Raw genomic sequence first — 21,345 nt, 5'->3', positions numbered from 1 at the left:
TGGCATGTTAGCGGGGGTGGGATAAGCCTCAAAATCAGACTGATTCTGTGGGAAGAGCCCCCTGGACTTGCTGGCAGGTTGGACATGGGGGGCCAGGGAGACGGAAATAACAATGACTCCTAGTGAGACCTAGGCCTGGGGTGGAGGGTGGGTGCTGGACTTTTTACTACACGAGGAGGGCAGACACCCAGGAGATGAGAAGGGGGGGAAGGTGGGGGCTGGAGGGACGTCTTCAGGATCCTCAGTGAAGATGGTTTTCAAAGGGCAGGCTGGCCCTACACCCGGCTGGCCGGCACAGCCTGTGGGCTCTACCTTCAGAGCACACTGGGCACTCAACTGCCTCTAACCTCCTCCACTGTGTCTACCACGGCCAAGCCACCATCAGCCTCGCCTGGAATGTCGTGTTGCCCCAGGCAGGCCAGCTTCGAGCCTAACTGCTCTCCCTGCTTGAGCCCTTGTCTCCCTGCAGTCTGTTTGCAAAACGGCAGCTCTAAGATTATTTAATAAGTTGGATGATGCCCGTAATGACTTCCCCTTTCACGAGTGTGAAAAACAAATGTGTCATATTGACGTGTTCAGATGCCCTAGTAACCTCACCCAGCTCACATACTCTCTCTACAATGTGATTTCCGTGTTTCTCCCACGAAAATTAGTAACAGAAAACCTCACTAAAATGTAGTTAGGAGGTTCGGTCAGGGGAGCTCTCACCTCGCACTCCTCATCAACTGCTGACCGAACAAGAAGAGAGGGACTCTGCAGGTGGATGCTACTTCATGACCCCAGCTGAAGAAAAAAAGATTTTCTCATCTCCCCAGCAACAGCTCAGCCAATGAGAAGCCATTACACTTCAAACTCTCAGTTTACTCCGGTGGACTTTTTGTTTGCAACAGTTCCTCCAACTGCCACTTTCCTCTAGAAACCAGTCGCGTGTGGTTGTCGCTCCAGATTTTCCAGTAGTTTGCCTGGCCCGGATTGTAATTTTCTTCTATTCTCAAATAAACCTATTTTTTTTTTTGCTGGTAAAACAACTGACCATTTTATTTTTAATATTAACACTACCATCCGGAGTTGGAGTCAGTGCCTCTGCCCCTTGACGTTGAGTGAACTTTTGTGACTATTCAAGCTTCCAGAGTACTGCTGAAATGATGCCGTGTGGCCCTACAGGGTGGGCCAAGAAGGCGGTAGGGCATCCGCACCACCTCGCGCTTCAGCCACCATGCAGGGAATGACTGCCCTGAAGCCACCATGCTGTGAGGGATCCCAAATGCAGCATGGTAGCCAGAACATCAAAGTCCTTACATGACCAAGGTCCTCCACATCCTCACCAACTTCCATCTCCTGCCTCTGATTTGCTCACTTTGATTCAGGGCTCCCTGGGATTCTCATTTGCCCCACCCCCAGCACATTGTTTTTTTTTTTTTTTTTTTTTAAGTTTTAATTTGATCTCCACATCCAATGTGGGGCCCAGCCCAAACTCCTGACCATGAGATCAAGAGTCACATGTTCCACCAACTGAGCCAGCCAAGCACTCCCAACGTTTTTGCTGTTGTTGACCTTACCAGGTGCTCTCCTGCCTCTAGTCCTTTACACCTGCTGGCTCCTCTGCCTGGCATACTCTTCCCACAGATATCTGCTTGGCTCAGTCACTTCCTTCTGAACACTACTCTCTCACTGCACCCTCTAACACTATTTAAATTTGCCCCTCCCAAAGGGGAAAGCTCTTCTTTAAGTAGAGTGCCAATAACTATAGGAAGAACGATGGGGTCAGAAAATTAACAATGAATGCTCCAACGAATGAATGCAAATTAAAACGTTTTTAAATGTTTATTTATTTTTGAGAGACAGCGCACAAGCAGGGGAGGGGCAGAGAGGCAGAGAGAGAGAACCCAAGCAGGTTCCAGGCTCTGAGCTGTCAGCACAGAGCCCAACTCGAACTCAAAAGCCGCAAGATCATGACCTGAGCCGAAGTCAGCTGCTTAACTGACTGAGCCACCCAGGCGCCCCAGGAGTTATTCTTCCCAGGAAGAATAATCTTAAAATGGAAAAAAACTGTGGTTAAGCAACTGACTTTGGCTCTGGTCATGATCTCACGGTTCATGGGTTAGAGCCTTGCTTCCGGCTCTGTGCTGACAGCTCAGAGCCTGAAGCCTGCTTCGGATTCTGTGTCTCCCTCTCTCACTGCCCCTCTTTTGCTCACACACACACACACTCTCTAAAATAAACATTAAAAATAAAAAAAAAATTTGAAAAAACTGTAAACAGTTGGTACTATGGGGTAAAATACCTTGGGGAGTTAGAAGTAGTCTTGCAACTTTTCTGTAATTTCAAAAGTTACAAAGAAAAAAAGGGAAGGGGCGCCTGGGTGGCTAAGTCAGCTAAGCACCGACTTCCGCTCAGGTCATGATCTGGCTGGCTGCTGGTTGGGCTGGAGTCCTGCGTGGGGCTCTGTGCTGACAGCTCTGAGCCTGGAGCCTGCTTGGGATTCTGTGTGTCCCTCTGCCCCTCCCCTGCTGGCTCGCTCGCTCGCTCTCTCTCTCAAAAACAAACATTAAAAAAAATTTTAAGTTACAAAGAAACTGCATGCTCCCATTCTGCCCCCCCACTTCATTATTTTTCAAATTAATGGTAATATAGTGGTAAAATATACATAAAATTTACCATTTCGTCTCAATTTTGGTATATGTACTGCTGAAGTGAGCACCCATTTTGACCATTTTAAAGTGGACAATTCCATGGTGTTTAGCATCTTTACAGCATTACGCAACCGTCACCAGTATCCAGTTGCAGAACATTTCATCACCCCAAAAGGAAAACGTGCCCACGGGCGGCCACTCCCCATCTCCACCCTCCCACCATTCCGCTTATTCTGGGCATTTCCTACGAGTGGAACCATTAATGTTTCCTTTCTCCACCGCCCCTTCCGCGTCCGACGCGCTGCCCTGTAAAGACTGGGAGCCCCACCCGCTCGGTGGCAGCCAGCCCCCGCGGAGGGCGCTCCGCAGCAGCCCGTCCGAGCCCCCAGCGACGCGAACTGTCACGCACGGGAACGCGCACAAGACTCCGCCCGTGGGTGAGGGCTCTGGCGGCACTCGCGGCGCCCCGGAAGTCCCCGCCGGGCCGCCGACCCGGAAGCGCTCGGGCGCGGCCACCGCTTCCGCCGAGGGCGGTGCGGCGCGTGCGCGGCCGGGCGCGGGCGCCGGCCGGTGGGTGCCATGGTCTTCCTCGGCGCGCCGCTGTGGCTGCGGAGCCGCCTCACCGACCGCTACTGGCGGGTCCGGGAGGTGCTGCAGCACGCGCGGGTGAGTCGGCCGCGCACGCCCCGCGTCCGCCGCGTCTCCTCCCGGCCCGGGGCGCGCTGACCAGCCTCCTTTTCCGTTTCTTCACCCAGCACTTTCGGGGAAGGAAGAATCGGTGCTACCGGCTGGCGGTCAGAGCGGTGACCAGAGCGTTTGTGAAATGCACGAAAGCGCGAAGACTGAAGAAGCGGAACATGAGGACAGTAAGCGCGGGCCCGGGGAGGCTAGGCTTGGTCGGCCCCTCCCTCCCTCCCTCCCTCCCAGCCCTTCCTCGTGGCGCCGGGAGAGCCGCGGTCGCTGCAGGGAGGAGGCTGGACTCTCCGCCGTCCGAGAGCCATTTCGAACCCAGCGAGACAGGCCTCTGGGTCCTGACCCTCTCCGCCCCCCACCCCCCATCCCGCCTTAGGGGATGGCTTCTCCGCCCTCAGTACCACCGCCGGTCTCCTCGTTTCTGTTTCTCTCACTTCAGATCTTTTTTTTAATGTTTATTTTTGAGACAGAGACAGAGTGTGAGCAGGGAAGGGGCAGAGACAGGGGGAGACAACAGAATCCGAAGCAGGCTCCAGGCTCTGAGCTGTCAGCGCAAAGCCCGACGCGGGGCTCCAACTCGGAACCGGGAGATCATGACCTGAGCCCAAGTCGGAAGCTTAACCGACTGGGCCCCCCAGGCGCTCCCGTTTCTCTCACTCCACGCCCGAAACCCGGCAAATTCTGGCCGCCCCACGGACCGAATGTGGGATGTCCGGGAGCTCACCTTCTCCCCACCCACTCCCACTTGGGCCCGTGTCAGAGCCTCCTTGCCCTTCTCCCTCCTTCCACCAGCCACCATTGTAGTCTCTACTGCTCCCATCTCGCCTCTGCTTAAAACCCTGTGGTGGCTTCTCACCACACCCCTAATGAAAGCCGCCCCCAGGCCGACTTGGTTACTGAGACCTTGTCCCTGGCCACCCCGTGTGGCTCACCTGCCCCAGGGCCACTCTTGGCTTCCCGTGCGCATCTGGAGGAGGCCAAGCCTGCTTCCTCACAGGCTGTTTGCACTTATGGTTGGTTTCTTCTGCGTCCTGGGTCCCTGGGTCCCGCTTCACTGCCTGCGGTGGGCGTCCCTAAATCTCGTGCACTTAGCATCCAATATACCACAAATTTGACTTGATTGGTTATTGCTCCCAGGCCCCAAATGTAAGTATCAGGAGCGAGCTTTGTGTTCTTTTGAATTCTGTAACCTCCCGCCTAGATCACTAACACTTTGCAAATATTGCCTGAATGAATAAGGGAGAGGGGAGAATTCTGACCCTTTAAAATCGGAAATGCCCCATTAACTGTAGGTTAGGATCACAGCATGATAGACTATCCCTGCACATGATGGCCTGGTGTGCAGGAGTGGCCTCTGCATCCCAGCTCTGTTCTTTGTGTCTTTTATTTTCTCAGAACGGTCAGGTGGTGCTTCCTGTGACCTTGTGGGCATCTGGTCAGGCCAGATTGCTGCTCATGGGAGCAGAGGTTCTCCTCGTGGGGTGGGGGCCCGGTACCGCCACAGCCTCACGTAGGAACATGGTAGCAGTGTAGATTCGCAGGCCCCACCGCACCTACTGAATCAGAAACTCTGGAGGTGGGGCCTGGAAAAATGTTTTGTTTTGTTTTTTTAATTTTTTTTTTAATGTTTATTTATTTTTGAGACAGAGAGAGACAGAGCATGAATGGGGGAGGGTCAGAGAGAGGGAGACACAGAATCCGAAACAGGCTCCAGGCTCTGAGCGTTCAGCACAGAGCCCGACGCGGGGCTCGAACTCACGGACTGCGAGATCATGACCTGAGCCGAAGTCGGTCGCTTAACCGACTGAGCCACCCAGGCGCCCCTAGAAAAATGTTTTAATAAACCTCTAATAATTCTGATGCACGTTCAAACTTTAGAACCACTGAAGTAGAAGAAAATGGACTTGAGTACCACCTTAAGATTGAGTAAAGAATGCCTTAAGAATCTAATCCCCCCTCTTTTTAAGATTAAAAAAATAATAACAAAAGCAAAGGTAAAAAAGATTTATTTTTAGAGTAATCGGTACACCCAACGTGGGATTAAAACTCACAACCCCAAGGTTGAGAGTTGCATGCTCTACTGAAGGAGCCACCCAGTTGCCCCACAATCCAAGCCCTTGTTTAACAGACCAGGTTTGTTGTTGATGCACAAACTTCCATATCACTCTGACTTACCTTCCAGATCATTCTGAACCTAACCAGCCTTGATTTCCCTGCAGTTTTCAGACCTTTTGCTGTGCCTGGAACCTACCCTGCTGCTCCCTGCCAGGAGGGTCCTCTGTGATGCTTCTCCCTCCCTCCAGCCCTGCCCCTCCCTCAAGACCGTTTTCCATCCCCCTCCGTGAAGCTTTCACCTCAAGTTTTTCATCCCCACCTGGTAGCACTGATCTCAGTGGCTGTTGTAGCTCATTGGTGTGTATCTTTTGTACACTGAGCTGTGTCTGCCACAGAATCTTTTGCTCATTTTTGTCTTCTCGGGGCCTAAAAATGTGTGTTGAATTAGTGCTTTATACTGTGGGACTTTCCTATTTATCACTTAGAAGCTTGCATTTGAACGAGGAGCATCAGCCTTTGCTGGCTGACTGTACTACGGCCCAGTGTGCCTGAATAGAAAGCACTGCTTTTCTATTTTAATCTTTTTTAAGTTTACTTATTTTGAGAGAGAGAGAATACCAGGCAGGCCCCTTGCTATCAGTGCAAAGACCGACATGGGGTTTGAACTCATGTACTGGGAGTACTGTGAGATCATGACCTGAGCCCAAACCAAGAGTCCGATGCCTAACTGACTGAGCCCCTCAGGCACCGCAATTTTTCTATTTACTTTTGCAAAAAAAAGTTTACTTTGACTTTTAGTTGACTCAGAACCTTTGCTGGGAGTTGTGGAGGTAATGCACAATAGTTCTTTTTTAAATTTTATCTTATTTTTATTAAAAAAATGTTTTAATGTTTATTATTTTTGAGAAAGAGAGTGCGAGCAGGGGAGGGGCAGAGAGAGAGGGAGACACAGAATCTGAAGCAGGCTCCAGGCTCTGAGCTGTCAGCACAGAGCCCGACACGGAGCTTGAACTCACGAACCATGAGATCATGACCTGCATGGAAGTCAGACACTTAACTGCCTGAGCCACCCACGTGCCACTAGTTCTTTTTTTAATTAAAAAAAAAAAAGTCATTTGAGAGAGAGAGAGAGAGCGTGCGCGCGTGAGTGGGGGAGGGGCAGAGAGAAGGAGACAGAATCCGAAGCAGGCTCTAGACTCAGCTGTCAGCACAGAGCCTGATGCAGGACTTGAACCCACAAACCTCAAAATCATGACTAGAGCCGAAGTCAGACACCAAACTGACTGAGCCACCCAGGCGCCCCTGGACAACTAGCTCTTAAGCATCTCGATGTTTTCTTATTTCAGCTTTGGATTAATCGAATTACAGCTGCCTCCCAGGAACATGGCCTGAAGTACCCAGCATTCATTGTCAATTTAATTAAGGTACGGTTGAGGACGTGGTCTGTTGAGATCTACAGAAAGTGGCCCAACTGGTGTGGTCCAGTACAATGGGCAGCAGAGTGTCAGCCCCCTGCCGAGTTCTCAAGTTGGAGTTTTGGCAAGTTTAGGGACTCCTCACGATGGCTTCGTCTCTGCCTGGCTGGTAGCAGAACTGGCAGTAGGGCAAGTGGTACCAGGACATGAGCCCTCATGTTTCCCCATCAAGAGAAGCAGCAGAAAGCTTGGCTTTACTTTAAAGTGTAACTTCAGAGTTTTACACTGAGAGATTTCCGATGAGGAAGCAGATGAATTTGAAACTCCTGGTGTGAAACAGTAGGGTGGTGGTCTTGGGCAGGAGAGATTAAACGTGTCACAAAATCTTGGTAATTGTTGAATGTAGTGATTATGCTAATCCCTCTCCTTTTGTTTGCATTCGATTTTTTTTTTTTTAAAGGGGATTGGGTGTTGTGCGTCTAGCGTGTAGCACGCCCTGCCTTTGGTACTTTGCAAGGATCCTCATGCGTGACATCCCCATTTTACTGACAAGGAGCTAAGGCTCAGGACGGACTGTGCCCAAGGCACATAAGGCCCAGGTAGCGGAGGAGCCACCCCTGCATAGTTGGGTTGATCCGCAGGATTATCCTTTCTTTTGCTCTTCAAGTTCGTCAGTTTTCAGAAGTCACCTGCAGTTTTACCCGATAGGTGGGAATTGAGAATGCCTGGTTTTGTTCCTGACTCCGTGCTCCCATCTCACGTACTTCTCTGTGTCTCATTTCATTGTAGAATGAGAATTGTGATATCCTCTTTGAAGCTGACTTAAAGGGCTACCCCAGGCCAGCAGTCATAGCTCTGTCTGGGTGATGGCCGTTGACCCTAAATAAGGTCTTTGTTAGTTTGGTTTCTGTTTTTTAAGTTTTGAAAGGGAGTGTGAGCGAAGGAAGGGGCAGAGAAAGAGGGGGACAGAGGATCTGAAGCTAGCCCCTCGCTGACAGCAGTAAGCCCAGTGCAGGGCTAGAACTCACAAACTATGGGATCATGACCTGAGCTGAAGTTGGACGCTCAACTGAGTCACCCAGGTGCCCGCCTAAACAAGGTTCTTAACTCCATGGCTGGCACCAGGACTGGGTGCCAGCATTCTTGTCCACGCACATCACCTCTTGCAGCGACGCCTTCCCCCGTCCTAGTCCACATTTATCCTCCAGCATCCTGCTTTGATAGGATTGGCCCTGTGCTCTCCACCTCCTCAAACAGACCATGTGTCCCAGGACAGAGGCCGCCCTGGAGCCGTGCAGGATGTGCTTAGCAGCAGAGACCATAGGACTCTCAGCTGCATTCAGTCTTGCTGCTTTTCACTGAAACACACTTCCGATGCTGACACAGGATTTGATTTTCTTCCCAGTGCCAGGTGGAGCTCAACAGGAAAGTGCTTGCGGATCTAGCCATCTATGAACCAAAGACTTTTAAATCTTTGGCTGCTTTGGCCAAAAGGAGGCGACAGGAAGGATTTGCTGCTGCCCTGGGGGATGGGAAAGAGCCCGAAGGCGTATTTTCCAGAGTGGTGCAGGATTGCTGAGCGGGATTCCGACATGCATGCTTTCTGCATGCTCTTTGCAGCGGAGTGTCTTGGGAAAAGGTTTTTCCCCCTGATGATCACAGCAGCTAAAATAGGAGCTAAAAACTACTTGTCAACAGCGTGTGATCAGCAATTATATTAATTTGCATTTTAGTAAAAGGCGTGTAAGGCCCCTTCTTCCTTCATTGAGACAGATAAATAAAGCTTGTGTGGTGTGGTGTTCAGTGTTCTGAGTTGTGTTCTCTGGTATAAGCACACGTGCCATGGGTGCCCTGTGGGAGACTGCCAGGTTGAGGGGTTCAACTGAGCCTGTGCTTCCTCTCGGAGCCTGAGATCTCCTGTGGGTAGTCTGTTCAGAACTCAAGCTTCAAAACCCCACTCTGACCCTGCCCAGGCTTAACCTTGTCTTCTACCCTTCTAGCCCTCCCCTTGCCTTCAGTTTCCAGCAGGGACCATGGTGCTCAGCTCTTGGGCCACCCTGAGTGCCAGTTTCAATTTCCCTGCTTGCTTCCTCACTCTCCAGCCCAGTAAGAGCAGCAAGCTGGGTGCCTCTCCCTAAGCACAAAGTCAAGCCCAGAACAGGTTCCCAACATGCTAGCTACCTTGATGAGGAAGAACTCACCGCAGCTCTAACTCCGCACGTCCCTTATGTCCGTCCGCTGCTGACTGCTGCCTTGCAGGTGTATCTGCCTCCCTGCTCGGGCCCAGGTCCCTCCGGTTACCCTCTTGGTGAGCAGATGCCACCCTCAGCCTCTCTTGCGTGTATTTTACATTCCCCTCTTGGCCAGCTCTCGTCTCCACCTCTTGCTTCCTGCCACTGGGTCTACAGTCGGCCCCATCAGGCCTAGGCAGCTCTCACCAAAGCCATCAGGAACCAAAATCCAACAGATACAGTCAGCACTTGACCCCCAAGGACCACGGACTCCCTCCCCTCTTCCCACGCAGTCTCCCTTTGCCCTCTGCCTCACCCTCCCACAGGCTCCAGCCCAGGGGAGTTCTTCAGGCCCACAGTAGCAGCGGCTGTCTGCATTTACCTGGCAATGTACACCTGCCTACCCAGACCGGGCGCCCACCTTGCCCCCACTCCTAATGTTCCCATGATGAGGCCTCCATCCTTTGCTAGTAGTCCCCTGAAAGTCCTTCCGGGTTCCTGTGGACTCGGCATCCACCTCCAGACCCACAGAGAACCAATCAAGTCCTGACCGCCTACCACTTGGCGATCTCCTGAATCTGTCCACTTTACTTCATCTTAACTACAGGCCAGCATTTCTTCTGGCTTCAGTTACTGTACTGGCCTAACAGGCCCCTCCTCCTGACTCTTGGTGTCTAATGAAGGCCACCGGACCATTTGGAGGTGCGGGGCTGAGTTGTTCACGGTCTCTTGCACCCAGGGTGCTCAATGTGCACTAGTCAGTAAGTGGGTTTTGAATAGACAGCAGGGTGGAGGACACACAGGGCCCTTTGGTGTGTGGGGCTGAGCTGCGTGTGCCGTGAGCTGCTGCGTCAGAGCTGCCTGCCTTTGCTTTTGCATCTCAATAAAGGAGCATGGGTGTGTGGTAAACAGCAGTGGGCTGCCCCCAGCACCCACTCTCCCCCCAGCAACAGGATCCCGGTTTCCCCTCATGTAAGCCTGGGTGCATGGCCTGGCTCTGACCGGCTAGAGCCATCAGCTTTTCCTTCGTTTCTGGCCACTATTTAGCGGATGGAAAAATCACCCAGGCAGTGCCAAAGAGAAACAAGCTGTTTCCTGGAGTTCCCAGACAAGAAAAAATTCCTCCTTTCCTGAACAGTGTGAGGACATTCTGGAGCTGCCAACGTGAGGTAGGGGTGATGGGGCACTGTAACCACGTTGCCCACGGAGATGAGAAAAAGGCTGGATCTTGGTTGGCACTGTTTGAGTTGCAAAATCAAGTTATCACCAGGGGTGAAAGCCAATGGTGGCCTCTGGGTTTGAGCAGTTTGAGGCGAGGGCAGTGTCTGCACCTGCCCCACCCAGCTGCCCCTCACCCAGGCATTCCCAGCATCCTCACATGGGTTCTCGCACTAGTCCTGGTAAAAGTTTCGGTACAAATCATTTGTACCGCAGTTACTCCTCTGGTACAGATGCGATAGCAGTACCGCTGTCAGATGACGTTAAAAAAAAGAAAAAGAAAAAAAGATAAAAACCCTGAGAGAGCTAGGAGTAACTGATGAGGAAACGGAGGTTCAGGATCAACAGGGGTTCACAAATGCACAAACCCCTTCGAAGGCTCCCCACCGGAAAATAAAGTCCAAGCTCCCTCCCACCCTCCCGGGGCCATCCACCCTGGCTCTCTTTCCCCCGATCCCGGGAAGAACTCAGGCCTTTTCCCATGCTCCGCAGAAACATCGAATTCAACGTTCACAGTTACTTTTCCCGTGGCCCCCGTTTGGCAGGCAAGAATTTCAGGAATCTGGTGGCAACGTCTGCACCCCAAGGATAACGACCACGCCAGCTGTCACGTATCAACTCCGGCAAACCGCACCCCGTGGCTGCGGGCGCGGGCTGGAGACAACTCACCAGCACGCGCACCAATCTTTTCATCCTGTCGACCGGCCACCGGAGGCCTCCGTGGGCCCTGCTCCCACGCCCCGGGCAGCCCGGCTCTCGGGACGCAATCCCGGCGGAAAGAAAGCCGCCACGCCCCCGCACGCGCCCTCACGCAAAGGTGCCGCGCCCCGCCGGTCCGGAGCGGGGTCGGCCTACCGCGCGCAGAATCTCTCAGGGTAGGCCGGACCCCGCCCCCCCAAGAAGCCCTGGGGCTGCAGCGGGAGCTCCACGAGCTGCCAAGGCTTTGTGCCGAAGGTTCGGACTCGCCGGGCAAGGCACCGCCAGTACTGCTTCCGGGTCGGGCCGCAGACCCTCGTCTCACCCGGGCGCCGCGGGGTCCCCTGGGTAACGAGCCCGCCCCCGCCCTCGCGGGGTTCCGGCGTCGACGTCTGTCGCGACGCTGACGGGTAGATTGCCCAGCCAATCGCGGCAAGGCGGCGCCGGGCCGCCCGCCGAGCGAACCAATGACACGCGGAGGGGGCGTGGCAGTCGTGGCCGTGGATCGTCGCGAGGAGCCGCCCTGCCGGGAAGGAGCCCGAAGGGGAGTCAGCGGCACAAAATGGCGGCGGCGGCGGCGGCGGCGGCGGCGACGGTCGCGGCTGGGACTCCGGGGCCGGCTGCCACCGCGGCAGCGGTCTGCGCCCCGGGGTCGGGGAACGCAGCCCCCGGGTCGCAGGGGATGTTGATCGGGGACCGGCTGTACTCCGGGGTGCTCATCACCTTGGAGAACTGCCTCCTGCCTGACGACAAGCTCCGCTTCACGCCGTCCATGTCGAGTGGCCTCGACACCGACACAGAGACCGACCTCCGCGTGGTGGGCTGCGAGCTCATCCAGGCGGCCGGCATCCTGCTCCGCTTGCCGCAGGTGAGGGCGCGGCCGCGAGCCTCAGGCCGAGGTAACCGCCGCGCCCGCTCCGGGGGAGGCCGTCGGGCCCTTTGTTGGCGGCGGAGCCGGGCCTGGCGCCGACCCCCGGCCCCTCCTCGTCCCCTCCGGGGCCCCGGACTCCGCGCCGATCCCGGCCCCGCGTCTCAGCGCTGCCGTCCGTCAGGGGCGATGAGGGAGGCGAGGCAGCGGGGCGCGAAGAGCCTGTGTGGACTTGGGACACGGCTTAGTGCCTGCTCGCGTGTCCGTCGCCCGAAACCAGGGGACGGCGCTGCGAACGCCCTGGGTCGTGGCTTTAGAAGTGAGGGGAACTCTTCTCTTTTCCAGGTGGCCATGGCTACGGGGCAGGTGTTGTTCCAGCGGTTTTTTTATACCAAGTCCTTTGTGAAGCATTCCATGGAGGTAAGCGCGCTCCCCCGTGTCTTTCCCGCGGAAATCCACCGAGGGAAAACCTGGGCTGCCGTTGGCGGGTTGCTCAGAGGAGCGGGAACCTGCCTTCTGGCTGGGGTGCTGTACGTGAGGGGTTGGGGAGCCCCCGGGCCTCGAGTGGCCTCTCGGAAGCGGCCCTTGCAGGGGGGGTGCCCCCGCTCGCTGCTCTGCCGCGCCGTCGAGGCGGCGGAGAGTCTCGGTGGAAGGAACCCACCTGTGTGTGCGACGCTCGCCTTCCAGCACGTGTCGATGGCTTGTGTTCACCTGGCCTCCAAGATAGAAGAGGCTCCGAGGCGGATACGGGACGTCATCAATGTGTTTCATCGCCTTCGACACCTGAGAGAGAAAAAGTAAGCGTGGGTCTGCTCGTCTTCACCGTTAGGCTGCGCGAAGGCGTCTGCGTGTGGGGTGCTGAGCTGCGCCCGGGGGACAGGGCCTGCGGCCCAGGAGGTCCGCACCGGGTGCTGTTTATGAGCGAAGGAGCCGCGGCAAGAAGGGCAGGGCGCTGTGGCTACGGTTGCGGGACCCTGGCCTCCCGGTGTGCCCACGCCAGTCTCTCAGACGCTCCGGAGCTGTGCTCTCCGTCTCCGCGCTGCTGCCCTCACGGGCCGGATGCTGCTTTGTCGCGAGGACCGTCCTGTGGGCGGCAGGGTGTTTAGCAGCTTCCCCGACCTCTCTCTCAGTCGTGACGGCCAAACCGGGTCTCCCGACCTGGCCCCGGGACGGCAGAATCGCCCCCCCGGTTGAGCACCACCGCCCGGACGACCCAGACTGTGCTCCTCGGGCTGACGCAAGTCCGTTGGAAGGCGCAGCCGCTGGCTGTTTAAACGGTCTGCGTCTGTGGTTGTCGGTTTTCCGTTTCGCCTACAACGCACGACACTTGCGTCCTGAGCCGGGTGACGTGCTTGTGTGATGAGGTCTCGAAGTCTTCCGCTCAGTGCTCGTTGTGCGTCTTGGGCTGGTCGCGCGTAAGCAAAAGAGTACGTTTAGCGCCGGGGTCTGTGGGAGACCCTCTGCTTGTGTTAAAGGAGCCGAAGCGAGCTTCCTAGGCCACGTGTAGGGTGTGGCGCGTGTAGTGGACTTTCACCGGTTGGCGGTCATCGGGCTTCGAGGGACTGTTCGCTTTGATCCTTACGTGGACGTGTGCTTTGTCTGTGTAGGAAGCCTGTGCCTCTGCTGTTGGACCAAGATTACGTTAACTTAAAGAATCAGATTATAAAGGCGGAAAGACGAGTTCTCAAAGAGCTGGGTTTCTGTGTCCACGTGAAGCACCCTCACAAGGTGGGTATGTGGCCCTGCTGCCGCGTGAGCCCGCCTGAGCCACTGCTCCGTTCTCACCAAGGTCGAAAACTCTGAAGAGGACTAAACGTATCCCTGATGCGCTTTTCCAGTTTCTGTCTAAAACGTCAGAACAGTTACTTGTTAGTCTTCTCATACCGTTAATTTTAGTGGTACGTGTTTGAGAGTTCTGGAAACGGCGTTAAGTTTGAGTTTTCACAGAGCGCGATGAACTTGTAAAAATGGAATCTGTCAGTTTATGTTTTTCTTTCCCAACAACTAATTTTCTAAAGTTGCTTTAGCGATAGCCTTATTTCCTCTCTTGGGGGCATTGGAAGGGTTCTGAACCCTCTGTTTGGAAATGAGCTAAAGCAACGCTGTGGCGCATGTCCGCCGAGGAGCGTGGCCGCCATACGGCACCAGGGGAACTTTTATGGGACACGCACACAAATTTCTTAAAAAAAAAAAAAAAAAAAAAAGACTGCAATTTGCATCTTTGCTTTTATTCCCTTTTTTTTTTGGTGCGTGTCTTCGTATCTTCTCTCTCTTGCTTGTTTGACTTTCTGGCATTCGTTCAAATTCTTGATAAGTTACCGTAGCTTTTAGGACTTTTTTTTCACACCGTGTCTTGTGTAAGTCGGTGACTAGGGTGCGGAGATGTTTAGGACAAGCTGATCTCACTGGTGGAAACTATGTCGAAGATGGGAATGAGAATCAGCCTTGTGATGGCCATGAAAAATGAGGCCGCCTCTGCTGTGGGAGCGGCCCGGTCCTCACGTGCTTTTGCGCTGCCTGGGTTCGACAGCAGGTAGCGGGGCCTGTCGGCAAAAACTCCCTCCAGCCAAACTGTGCACCGGGCATTTGACCAGGAGCCACCCCTGGGATCTAGCGTGAGGCTCGTGTTTGCTGCACGGACGCTCTCAAGATCTGGATTCTGGCTTCTCGGCGTTCTTGGTAATAACTGCCTGACCTGTATCTTCCAGATAATCGTTATGTACCTTCAGGTGTTAGAGTGTGAGCGTAACCAGCACCTGGTCCAGACCTCATGGTGAGTTTACTTTCCTTGTTTTATGAGACCAGCAAGGGCAGTGCAGGAGTATGTTGATTTGAGGCACTTGGGCAGTGGGTAGTCGGTCCCGTGACTTGATTGTGGGCTGGAGTTGTCTGAGTGCCCAGTGTTCCTGCCGTGTAAATTCCCGTCAGCCTCCCCAATATATCAGGCACTGGTGTAACGGTAAGGCGTCCCGTACCCTCCCCCGACCCTCCGGGACAGCACTTACTGGGCTTCCCTTTGGGGGCAGTTGACTCGGCACGTCACGATCTTTCCCACGTCGGTGCCAACGTCGATGTAGTGGTCCCATATCTCCTGTGAAATTGCTTCCAGCTGCCTCTCGTTAGAGAGGATCTTACGGGGAGAAAGAGGGTTAGGAGAAAGTTTTTCGGGGGACCGGTTTTAACGATGCATATGTGCTAGAAACGAAGCCCAAAGTAACAGTCAGTGCTGGGTGCTTTGTGAATTTTTTCCACCGAGTTAAGTCTGTAAGGGTCATATTTTTGCTGCCTGAATTGTCTGGTGCTATGCCATCTCTGATAGAGAACCCATTTTGACTTTTCTTTTCTGTACTCTTTCAATCAAAGGGTAGCCTCTGAGGGTAAGTGACTAAGACTTCTCCTCTACTGTCCAAGCGCTTTGGTGCAGGGACAGCGGCCGTCCTCAGCCAGTCCAGTGCAGGCTCTCCGCCGAAGGCCGGCTCTAGACGGTGGTATGCTCTCGATAGTATAGTGCTGGCCGACTGCTGCTGTGGTTCTCTGCCGGTTGTGCTTCTTGTAATCCTCTGTCGTGCTTTGGTAATTGTATCGATTAGAGTTAACTGTCTTGACTTGAATTTTGTCCCTTTAAAACTGCTGTACTTGTGCGATAAAGATGCAGTACCTTCTCTTAAAAATTTTTTCTACGGAAAGCCGTAAGAATTGGCTGATGGGAATTCAGACTTCAGAGCGGGATTATGTCATTATTCCTGGAAGTCCTAAAGTTGCTCTTTTCAGCAGCTGAGTATTGACACGTTTTAGTAAAAGGTGTGCATCTTTACGTTATTTCATGGACACTTTTTATATTGTAACTTAGATGTACAATAAGTTAAAATACACGTCTCAGGGACTTCATTTGTTTTGTTTTTAGGATTTAAAAGTTAATAGATTAATGTTCTCACTGTTTGAGTACTGAAAATTTATTAGAACCAAAAACGTTACTGATGGTTATGTTGATGAAGTGTTTGAACTGTTCAGTTGAATTGCTCTGAGACCTACGGCCTTGGTGCCATCACATGGGTTTTTCCTCCATTACCTCTTGGTGCCTGGAGCAAGGGCTTCCAGAGCCAGGGGCCACTAGCTGGCGTTTGTTGACTGTATCACTGAGAAATCGGGAGCGGGTTTGTGTGTCCCCTTCGCCAGGGTTTAGGGCAGAGATATTGGGGGGTGGGGGGGTGGGGGTATCAGTCAAATCCGGCAGCCTGACTTGGCTCCCCTGTGGGGTGGCCTGATCTTAAGGCTCGCCGTAGTGGGATACGTTAGGAGCAGTAAACGTATGATCTAGTTGACTGTCTTCTCTTGGGATTCATCTGTTGTTTTTGCAGTATTGATGAAATTAATATGAGATCTGATTTTGGTCTATTTTAGAGAAACAGATCTAAAAGAAAATGTTGAAATGTAGCCAATTTTAAAACCCTTAAGCTTATTAAAAATGCAAATGTTTTGTATTTTTATATCTTCTAAAGTACAGTGTTTTTTAAATGTATTGATTATGATGAAACTTGTAGTGTTTTGTTGCTTTTGTCTGATTTTATGAATGTTCATTTTAAGACTCCTTATTGAAATGGGACAATTTGGAAACGGTTCTTTGATAAGCCTGAGAAGAGGACTTCCCTTTGGGCATTGAGTCTTCCTCTGCATGATGTTCCCATGCACCCAAGGGTGTTTTCCCTTTCCAAGTGGACTCCGTCACGGAACGAGAAGGGCCAGACCCTGAGCGCCTCTTCAAGGAAAAGGGACACGAGAGGACGGCTTGTCTCCGAAGAGCCCTCGCAGGCTGCCTGCTCAGCCCATTCATTTGAGTTTGCATGTTTCTCTGCACTATGGATTTTGAGCATTTAGATTCCTTTCATCAAGTACATTTCAACCACTACGGTAGACCTTTTTTCTCTGAGGCATTGTGCTTTGCACGAGAGCAGCCAGAAGTTGAGGGAAAAGTAAAGTTAAAGTCGGTTCTCTTTCATAGCAACACGTGTTGTCTGACATTCAGCCAGCTTTTTAGATTTTTTGCCAGTAATTTCCCTGTTTTCCTATCCTGTACTCACAAAACCCAGCTAGAATGTCTCTCCAGGAATCCTGAGCCTCACAGGACTGTGTAGCTCTAAGCCTAGGAGTAGACTGCGTAGAGTAGTGATCTTGTGTAGACGGCGCACACGGGTATCCTGGGGGTTCCCCGGGGCGTTGCAGTTCCTCCTGCCTTTGGTTTTCAGGAATTACATGAACGACAGCCTTCGCACAGACGTCTTCGTGAGGTTCCAGCCTGAGAGCATCGCCTGCGCCTGCATTTATCTTGCTGCCCGGACACTGGAGGTCAGTGTTGTGCCACCGCAGGGGATCCCCGTGTGACTCTTTCTCCAGTCTCCAGTAAACTTCTATGTAGCGTCCTTCAGATTATGCTCATCAGTGCCAACAGAAAGCATGTCTCGGTGACCAGCAGGCTTGTGTTTTCTTGCCCTAAGAATCTGATTGGCCATGAAGGAAAGTATTGACAGTGATGCTCTGTGTGTTTACAGATCCCTTTGCCCAATCGTCCCCATTGGTTTCTTTTGTTTGGAGCAACTGAAGAAGAAATTCAAGAAATCTGCTTAAAAATCCTGCAGCTTTATACCCGGAAAAAGGTTTCTATATTTTTCCATGTAACGTACGCATTTGTGTTTGGCTAGAGGTATCTGGTTCTGAGTAAATGGAGTTTGACTCTCATAGGTTGATCTGACACACCTTGAAAGCGAAGTGGAGAAGAGAAGGCACGCCATCGAAGAGGCCAAGGCGCAGGCCAAGGGCTTGCTGCCTGCTGGCACCCAGGTCCTGGACAGCACTTCAGGGTTCTCGCCTGCCCCCAAGCTGGGTGAGTGTTGGGGTGTGTGGCCCTCCTTTCCTCCAGATTTCTTAGAACTGTGTCTGCTGCTGGCCCGAGCGGTCTGTAGGCACCAGGGTCCCCAGCAGATGTTTGGTGATCTTTGAAATGAGAGGGGTGCTCCTAAAGGAGTTTTCGTTGCTTGTATGTTTTCTTTTTAAGATTTAATTTGTTTTATTAAAAGTAATTTTTTAATGTTTACTTTTTATTTTTAGTATTTTTTAAAATGTTTATTATTTTTTGAGAGTGAGAGAGAGCGTGAGCAGGGAAGGGGCAGAGAGAGAGGGAGACATAGCATCCAAAGCAGGCTCCAGACTCCGAGCTGTCAGCACAGAGCCCGATGTGGGGCTCAAACTCATGACCTGAGCCGAAGCTGGACGCTCAACCGACTGAGCCACTCAGGCACCCCTGATTGATTTTTAAATGTTTATTGATACATTTTGAGAGTTTGTGTGTGTGAGCTGGGGAGAGACAGAGAGAGAGAATCCCAAGCAGACTGGGCTGTCAGTGCAGAGTCCGATGTGGGGCTCAAACTCACAAACTGTGAGATCATAATCTGAGCCAAAATCAAGAGTCAGATGCTTAACCAGCTGAGGCATCCGGGTGCCCCTAAGATTTTATTTTGAAGTAATCTCTGCACTCGACGTGGAATTTGAAATTAAAACCCCGAGATCAAGAGCTGCACGTTCCACCAACTAAGCCAGCCAGGCGCCTTTCTTCCTTACGTTTTTATTAGCAAGAGACGTGGGCAGGCTTTCCAAAATGCATTTGTTTATCCAGCCCACCTAGTTAGCTACTCTATTGATGAAAACAGCATAAATCTGGAGCAGCAGATTCTGTTGTCGGGGCCTAGAGTTAAGCATGCTGCACATCCCTAGTCCCTGAGGGAAGTCAAGTGAGACAGGTGGCCTTTCTGTATCTTTCAGGTGCGTGTTCAGGTTCTGAGTCCCAGGCCGGGAACGGGGAGTCTCCACAAGTCCCACAGAAGTGGTGTTGTCTTGCTCTGCTAGTGTGCTTCTTGTTAGAACGGTTTTTTGATAAGAAACTTTGTTTTTAAGTTTATTTTTTGAGAGAGGGGCACAGAGACCCACAAGCGTGGGGGAGGGGCAGTGAGACGGGGACGGAGGACCCGAAGCAGGCTCCAGGCTCCGAGCTGTCAGCACAGAGGCTGACGTGGGGCTCGAACTCATGACGTGTGAGATCATGACCTGAGCCAGTCGGACTCTTAACTGACAGAGGCACCCGGGTGCCCCTTAAATTTTTTTTTTTATGTTTATTTTTGAGAGAGAGAAAGAGTGTGAGTGGGGGAGGGGCAGAGAGAGAGGGAGACACAGAATCCGAAGCAGGATCCAGGCTCGAAGCTGACGTCACAGAGCCCGACGCTGGGCTGGAACTCCTGAAGCACGAGATCATGACCTGAGCCGAAGTCTGACGCTTAACCGAGCTCCCCAGGTGCCCCTCTCTGATAAGAAACTTCTTGATTCTTTCTAGCAGAATCCCCCAAAGAAGGTAAAGGAAACAAGCCTTCCCCCCTGTCTGTGAAGAACGCCAAGAGGAAGATGGAGGGCATGAAGAAAGCCAAGGCTGACAGCCCGGTGAATGGGTGAGTACCCAGCAGGCTGTTGGGGTCGGCCGGAAGGACTTCAGGTCTGTAACTGCTCTCCCTGTGTCCCCAGCTTGCCAAAGGGGCGAGGGAGCCGAAGCCGGAGCGGGAGTCGTGAGCAGAGCTACTCGAGGTCCCCGTCACGATCTGCTTCTCCTAAGAGGAGGTATGTGCTGCGCAGGGCCCATCCGGGACCTGCACCTGGCAAGGGGGGCGTTTTCCCCAGGGTGGCTAGAGGGGGTGTGGCTGCCCCTCGGGAAAGTCACTCCTGACCCTGAGGTGGTTGGGGCAAGTGGTCATCTGCTTGGTGGTGGTGTCCTTCTTAACAGAAAAAGTGACAGTGGCTCCACGTCTGGCGGGTCCAAGTCGCAGAGCCGCTCACGGAGCAGGAGTGACTCCCCACCGAGACAGGCGCACAGAGGTGCTCCCTACAAAGGCTCCAAGGTAAGGAGCTATCGGAAGTCTAAGGACTGCAAGTACCCCGCCCAGAAGCCACACAAGTCCCGGAGCCGGAGCTCCTCTCGCTCTCGAAGCCGCTCACGGGAGCGGGCAGATAATTCTGGGAAATACAAGAAGAAAAGTCATTACTATAGAGATCAGCGAAGGGAGCGTTCTCGGTCTTACGAGCGAACAGGCCATCGCTACGAGCGGGATCACCCTGGGCACAGCAGGCATCGGAGGTGAGGCGTGGGGCTCCCAGAGCGCTGCCCTCTGACCCTTGGTGTGTACACCCCGGCGTGACTGGCCCTGTGGTGAGACTCTTTTTGGAAGCGGCTGTTGACTCTGGACCTTGTGATGAGTTTGGAGATGGAATCCAGAGGCCGGCGAGGTGCCCTTTAGGCCGGCCTGGGCACGGCGCACAGCTGTGCCGGCACAGGGCCCACCTCGGCAGCAGCCCCATGGCCGCTGGATGCGGACGTCCTGGTGGTGTGGCTTGGTGCTAACGACAGGCTGTGTCTTTACTCCCGTACCGATACTGAATTACGTTAAACCAAGAAAATGACTATTAGAATCTTTGCCTATATTAGGTTGTACTTATGTACATATTTTGCAGCGTTTCACAATGAGAAAATGGCCTTAATAGCCCCTTATTCTCTATCCACCTTGTAAATAAACGTGTGTTTAATACAAGTTAAAGCTATATATGAAAACTCAGAACTTGAATTCCGTCAGCTTAAAACTTGTGTAGAGAATTCGGATTTTTAAAATGTGAAGGTATTTAGATCTGTGTTGAAAGTCGTATATTTTTATCTGTGCGATGCTGAGTGCAGGCCACCAGCTCCTAAATAGAGAAGTTTCCTATATATGCATTTTACGTGGTTAAATAAACAATTCTCTCTACTCAGGACATTTAGACGCTGAAGAACGTGTAGTTTGTCATTCTGCTTGCTTGTCCCCGTGCACAGCCTGCAGCACCGTCCTCGTGGTGTGTCTGTGCTGCCGGCTCTGATCTCATTCCGGTGTTGCATTTCGTGTTGAGCTCCTGTGCAGCTGGTCTTCCCTGGAAGGCTGGTCATGAACCTGAGCCATCTCTGCTCTGACAAAGGCCGCTTCCTTGGGGGCCAAAAAGGGAAGGTTGGAAAAGAACAAAATGCTTCTGCAGTCCTCTTGGTCTGGAGGGTCAGCGTGTGTGCGTCAGGCTGGTGGCAACCAGGCAGGCACTTGGAGCATCGGACCTGGGGGGTGTCCCGCAGAACAGGGGTTTGGTGAGCGGGGAAGGTCTTGGGGTTGTTTCCCAGTCCTGTCTGAGCTGTAAAGATGGAGGGCTGTTGGGGGCTTGTCCTAGGCCCAGCGTCTTCCCAAACCAGGACCTCCAGGTGGGTGTGAGGCAACTGGACATGGCCATCCTAGTGTCACTGGCCCTGGAGAAAGGTGCCCGCAAGTCAGGCAAGTCCAGGAGCTGTGGAGGTGGCAGGGTCAGCACCTAGGGTCCCGGAGGCTCGCCCTGATGACCAAATCGTGAATGCCTGAGGAGGCCGTGCAGCTGGAGTGAGGCACACTGCGGGTGCGTGGGGGGCATGTCAGGAGACCTTCCTACTTGGGAAC

The 21,345-nt window shown here is 53.0% G+C and overlaps 2 protein-coding genes across 8 annotated transcripts; both read left to right on the top strand.

The window, feature by feature from the left end:
- Positions 1-3,155: 3,155 nt before the first annotated feature.
- MRPL20 (mitochondrial ribosomal protein L20) lies at positions 3,156-8,599 on the top strand. Its single transcript, XM_042996693.1, has 4 exons — positions 3,156-3,299; positions 3,389-3,499; positions 6,728-6,805; positions 8,202-8,599. Exons 1-4 carry the CDS (start codon positions 3,213-3,215, stop codon positions 8,373-8,375), a joined length of 450 nt encoding a protein of 149 aa, XP_042852627.1. The 5' UTR covers positions 3,156-3,212; the 3' UTR covers positions 8,376-8,599.
- Positions 8,600-11,461: 2,862 nt separating this feature from the next.
- Positions 11,462-20,649, top strand: CCNL2 (cyclin L2). 7 transcript variants are annotated; one of them, XM_042996138.1, is made up of 11 exons: positions 11,477-11,809; positions 12,155-12,229; positions 12,497-12,606; positions 13,417-13,537; positions 14,518-14,582; positions 17,053-17,152; positions 17,356-17,460; positions 17,546-17,687; positions 19,191-19,299; positions 19,373-19,465; positions 19,629-20,649. In XM_042996138.1, exons 1-11 carry the CDS (start codon positions 11,504-11,506, stop codon positions 19,981-19,983), a joined length of 1,581 nt encoding a protein of 526 aa, XP_042852072.1. In that variant the 5' UTR covers positions 11,477-11,503; the 3' UTR covers positions 19,984-20,649. The 7 variants fall into 7 exon arrangements, 6 of the variants coding, with proteins under 6 accessions (XP_042852076.1, XP_042852072.1, XP_042852071.1 ...); XM_042996137.1 differs by having other exon boundaries at positions 19,188-19,299; XM_042996140.1 differs by lacking the exons at positions 11,477-11,809; positions 12,155-12,229; positions 12,497-12,606; positions 13,417-13,537; positions 14,518-14,582 and adding exons at positions 14,589-15,610; positions 16,394-16,717 and having other exon boundaries at positions 19,188-19,299.
- Positions 20,650-21,345: the final 696 nt, after the last annotated feature.

The sequence above is a fragment of the Panthera tigris genome, chromosome C1 (genome assembly GCF_018350195.1).
Source record: "Panthera tigris isolate Pti1 chromosome C1, P.tigris_Pti1_mat1.1, whole genome shotgun sequence".
NCBI classification, from domain to species: domain Eukaryota; kingdom Metazoa; phylum Chordata; class Mammalia; order Carnivora; family Felidae; genus Panthera; species Panthera tigris.
This window is presented reverse-complemented; position numbering and strand designations above follow the sequence as displayed.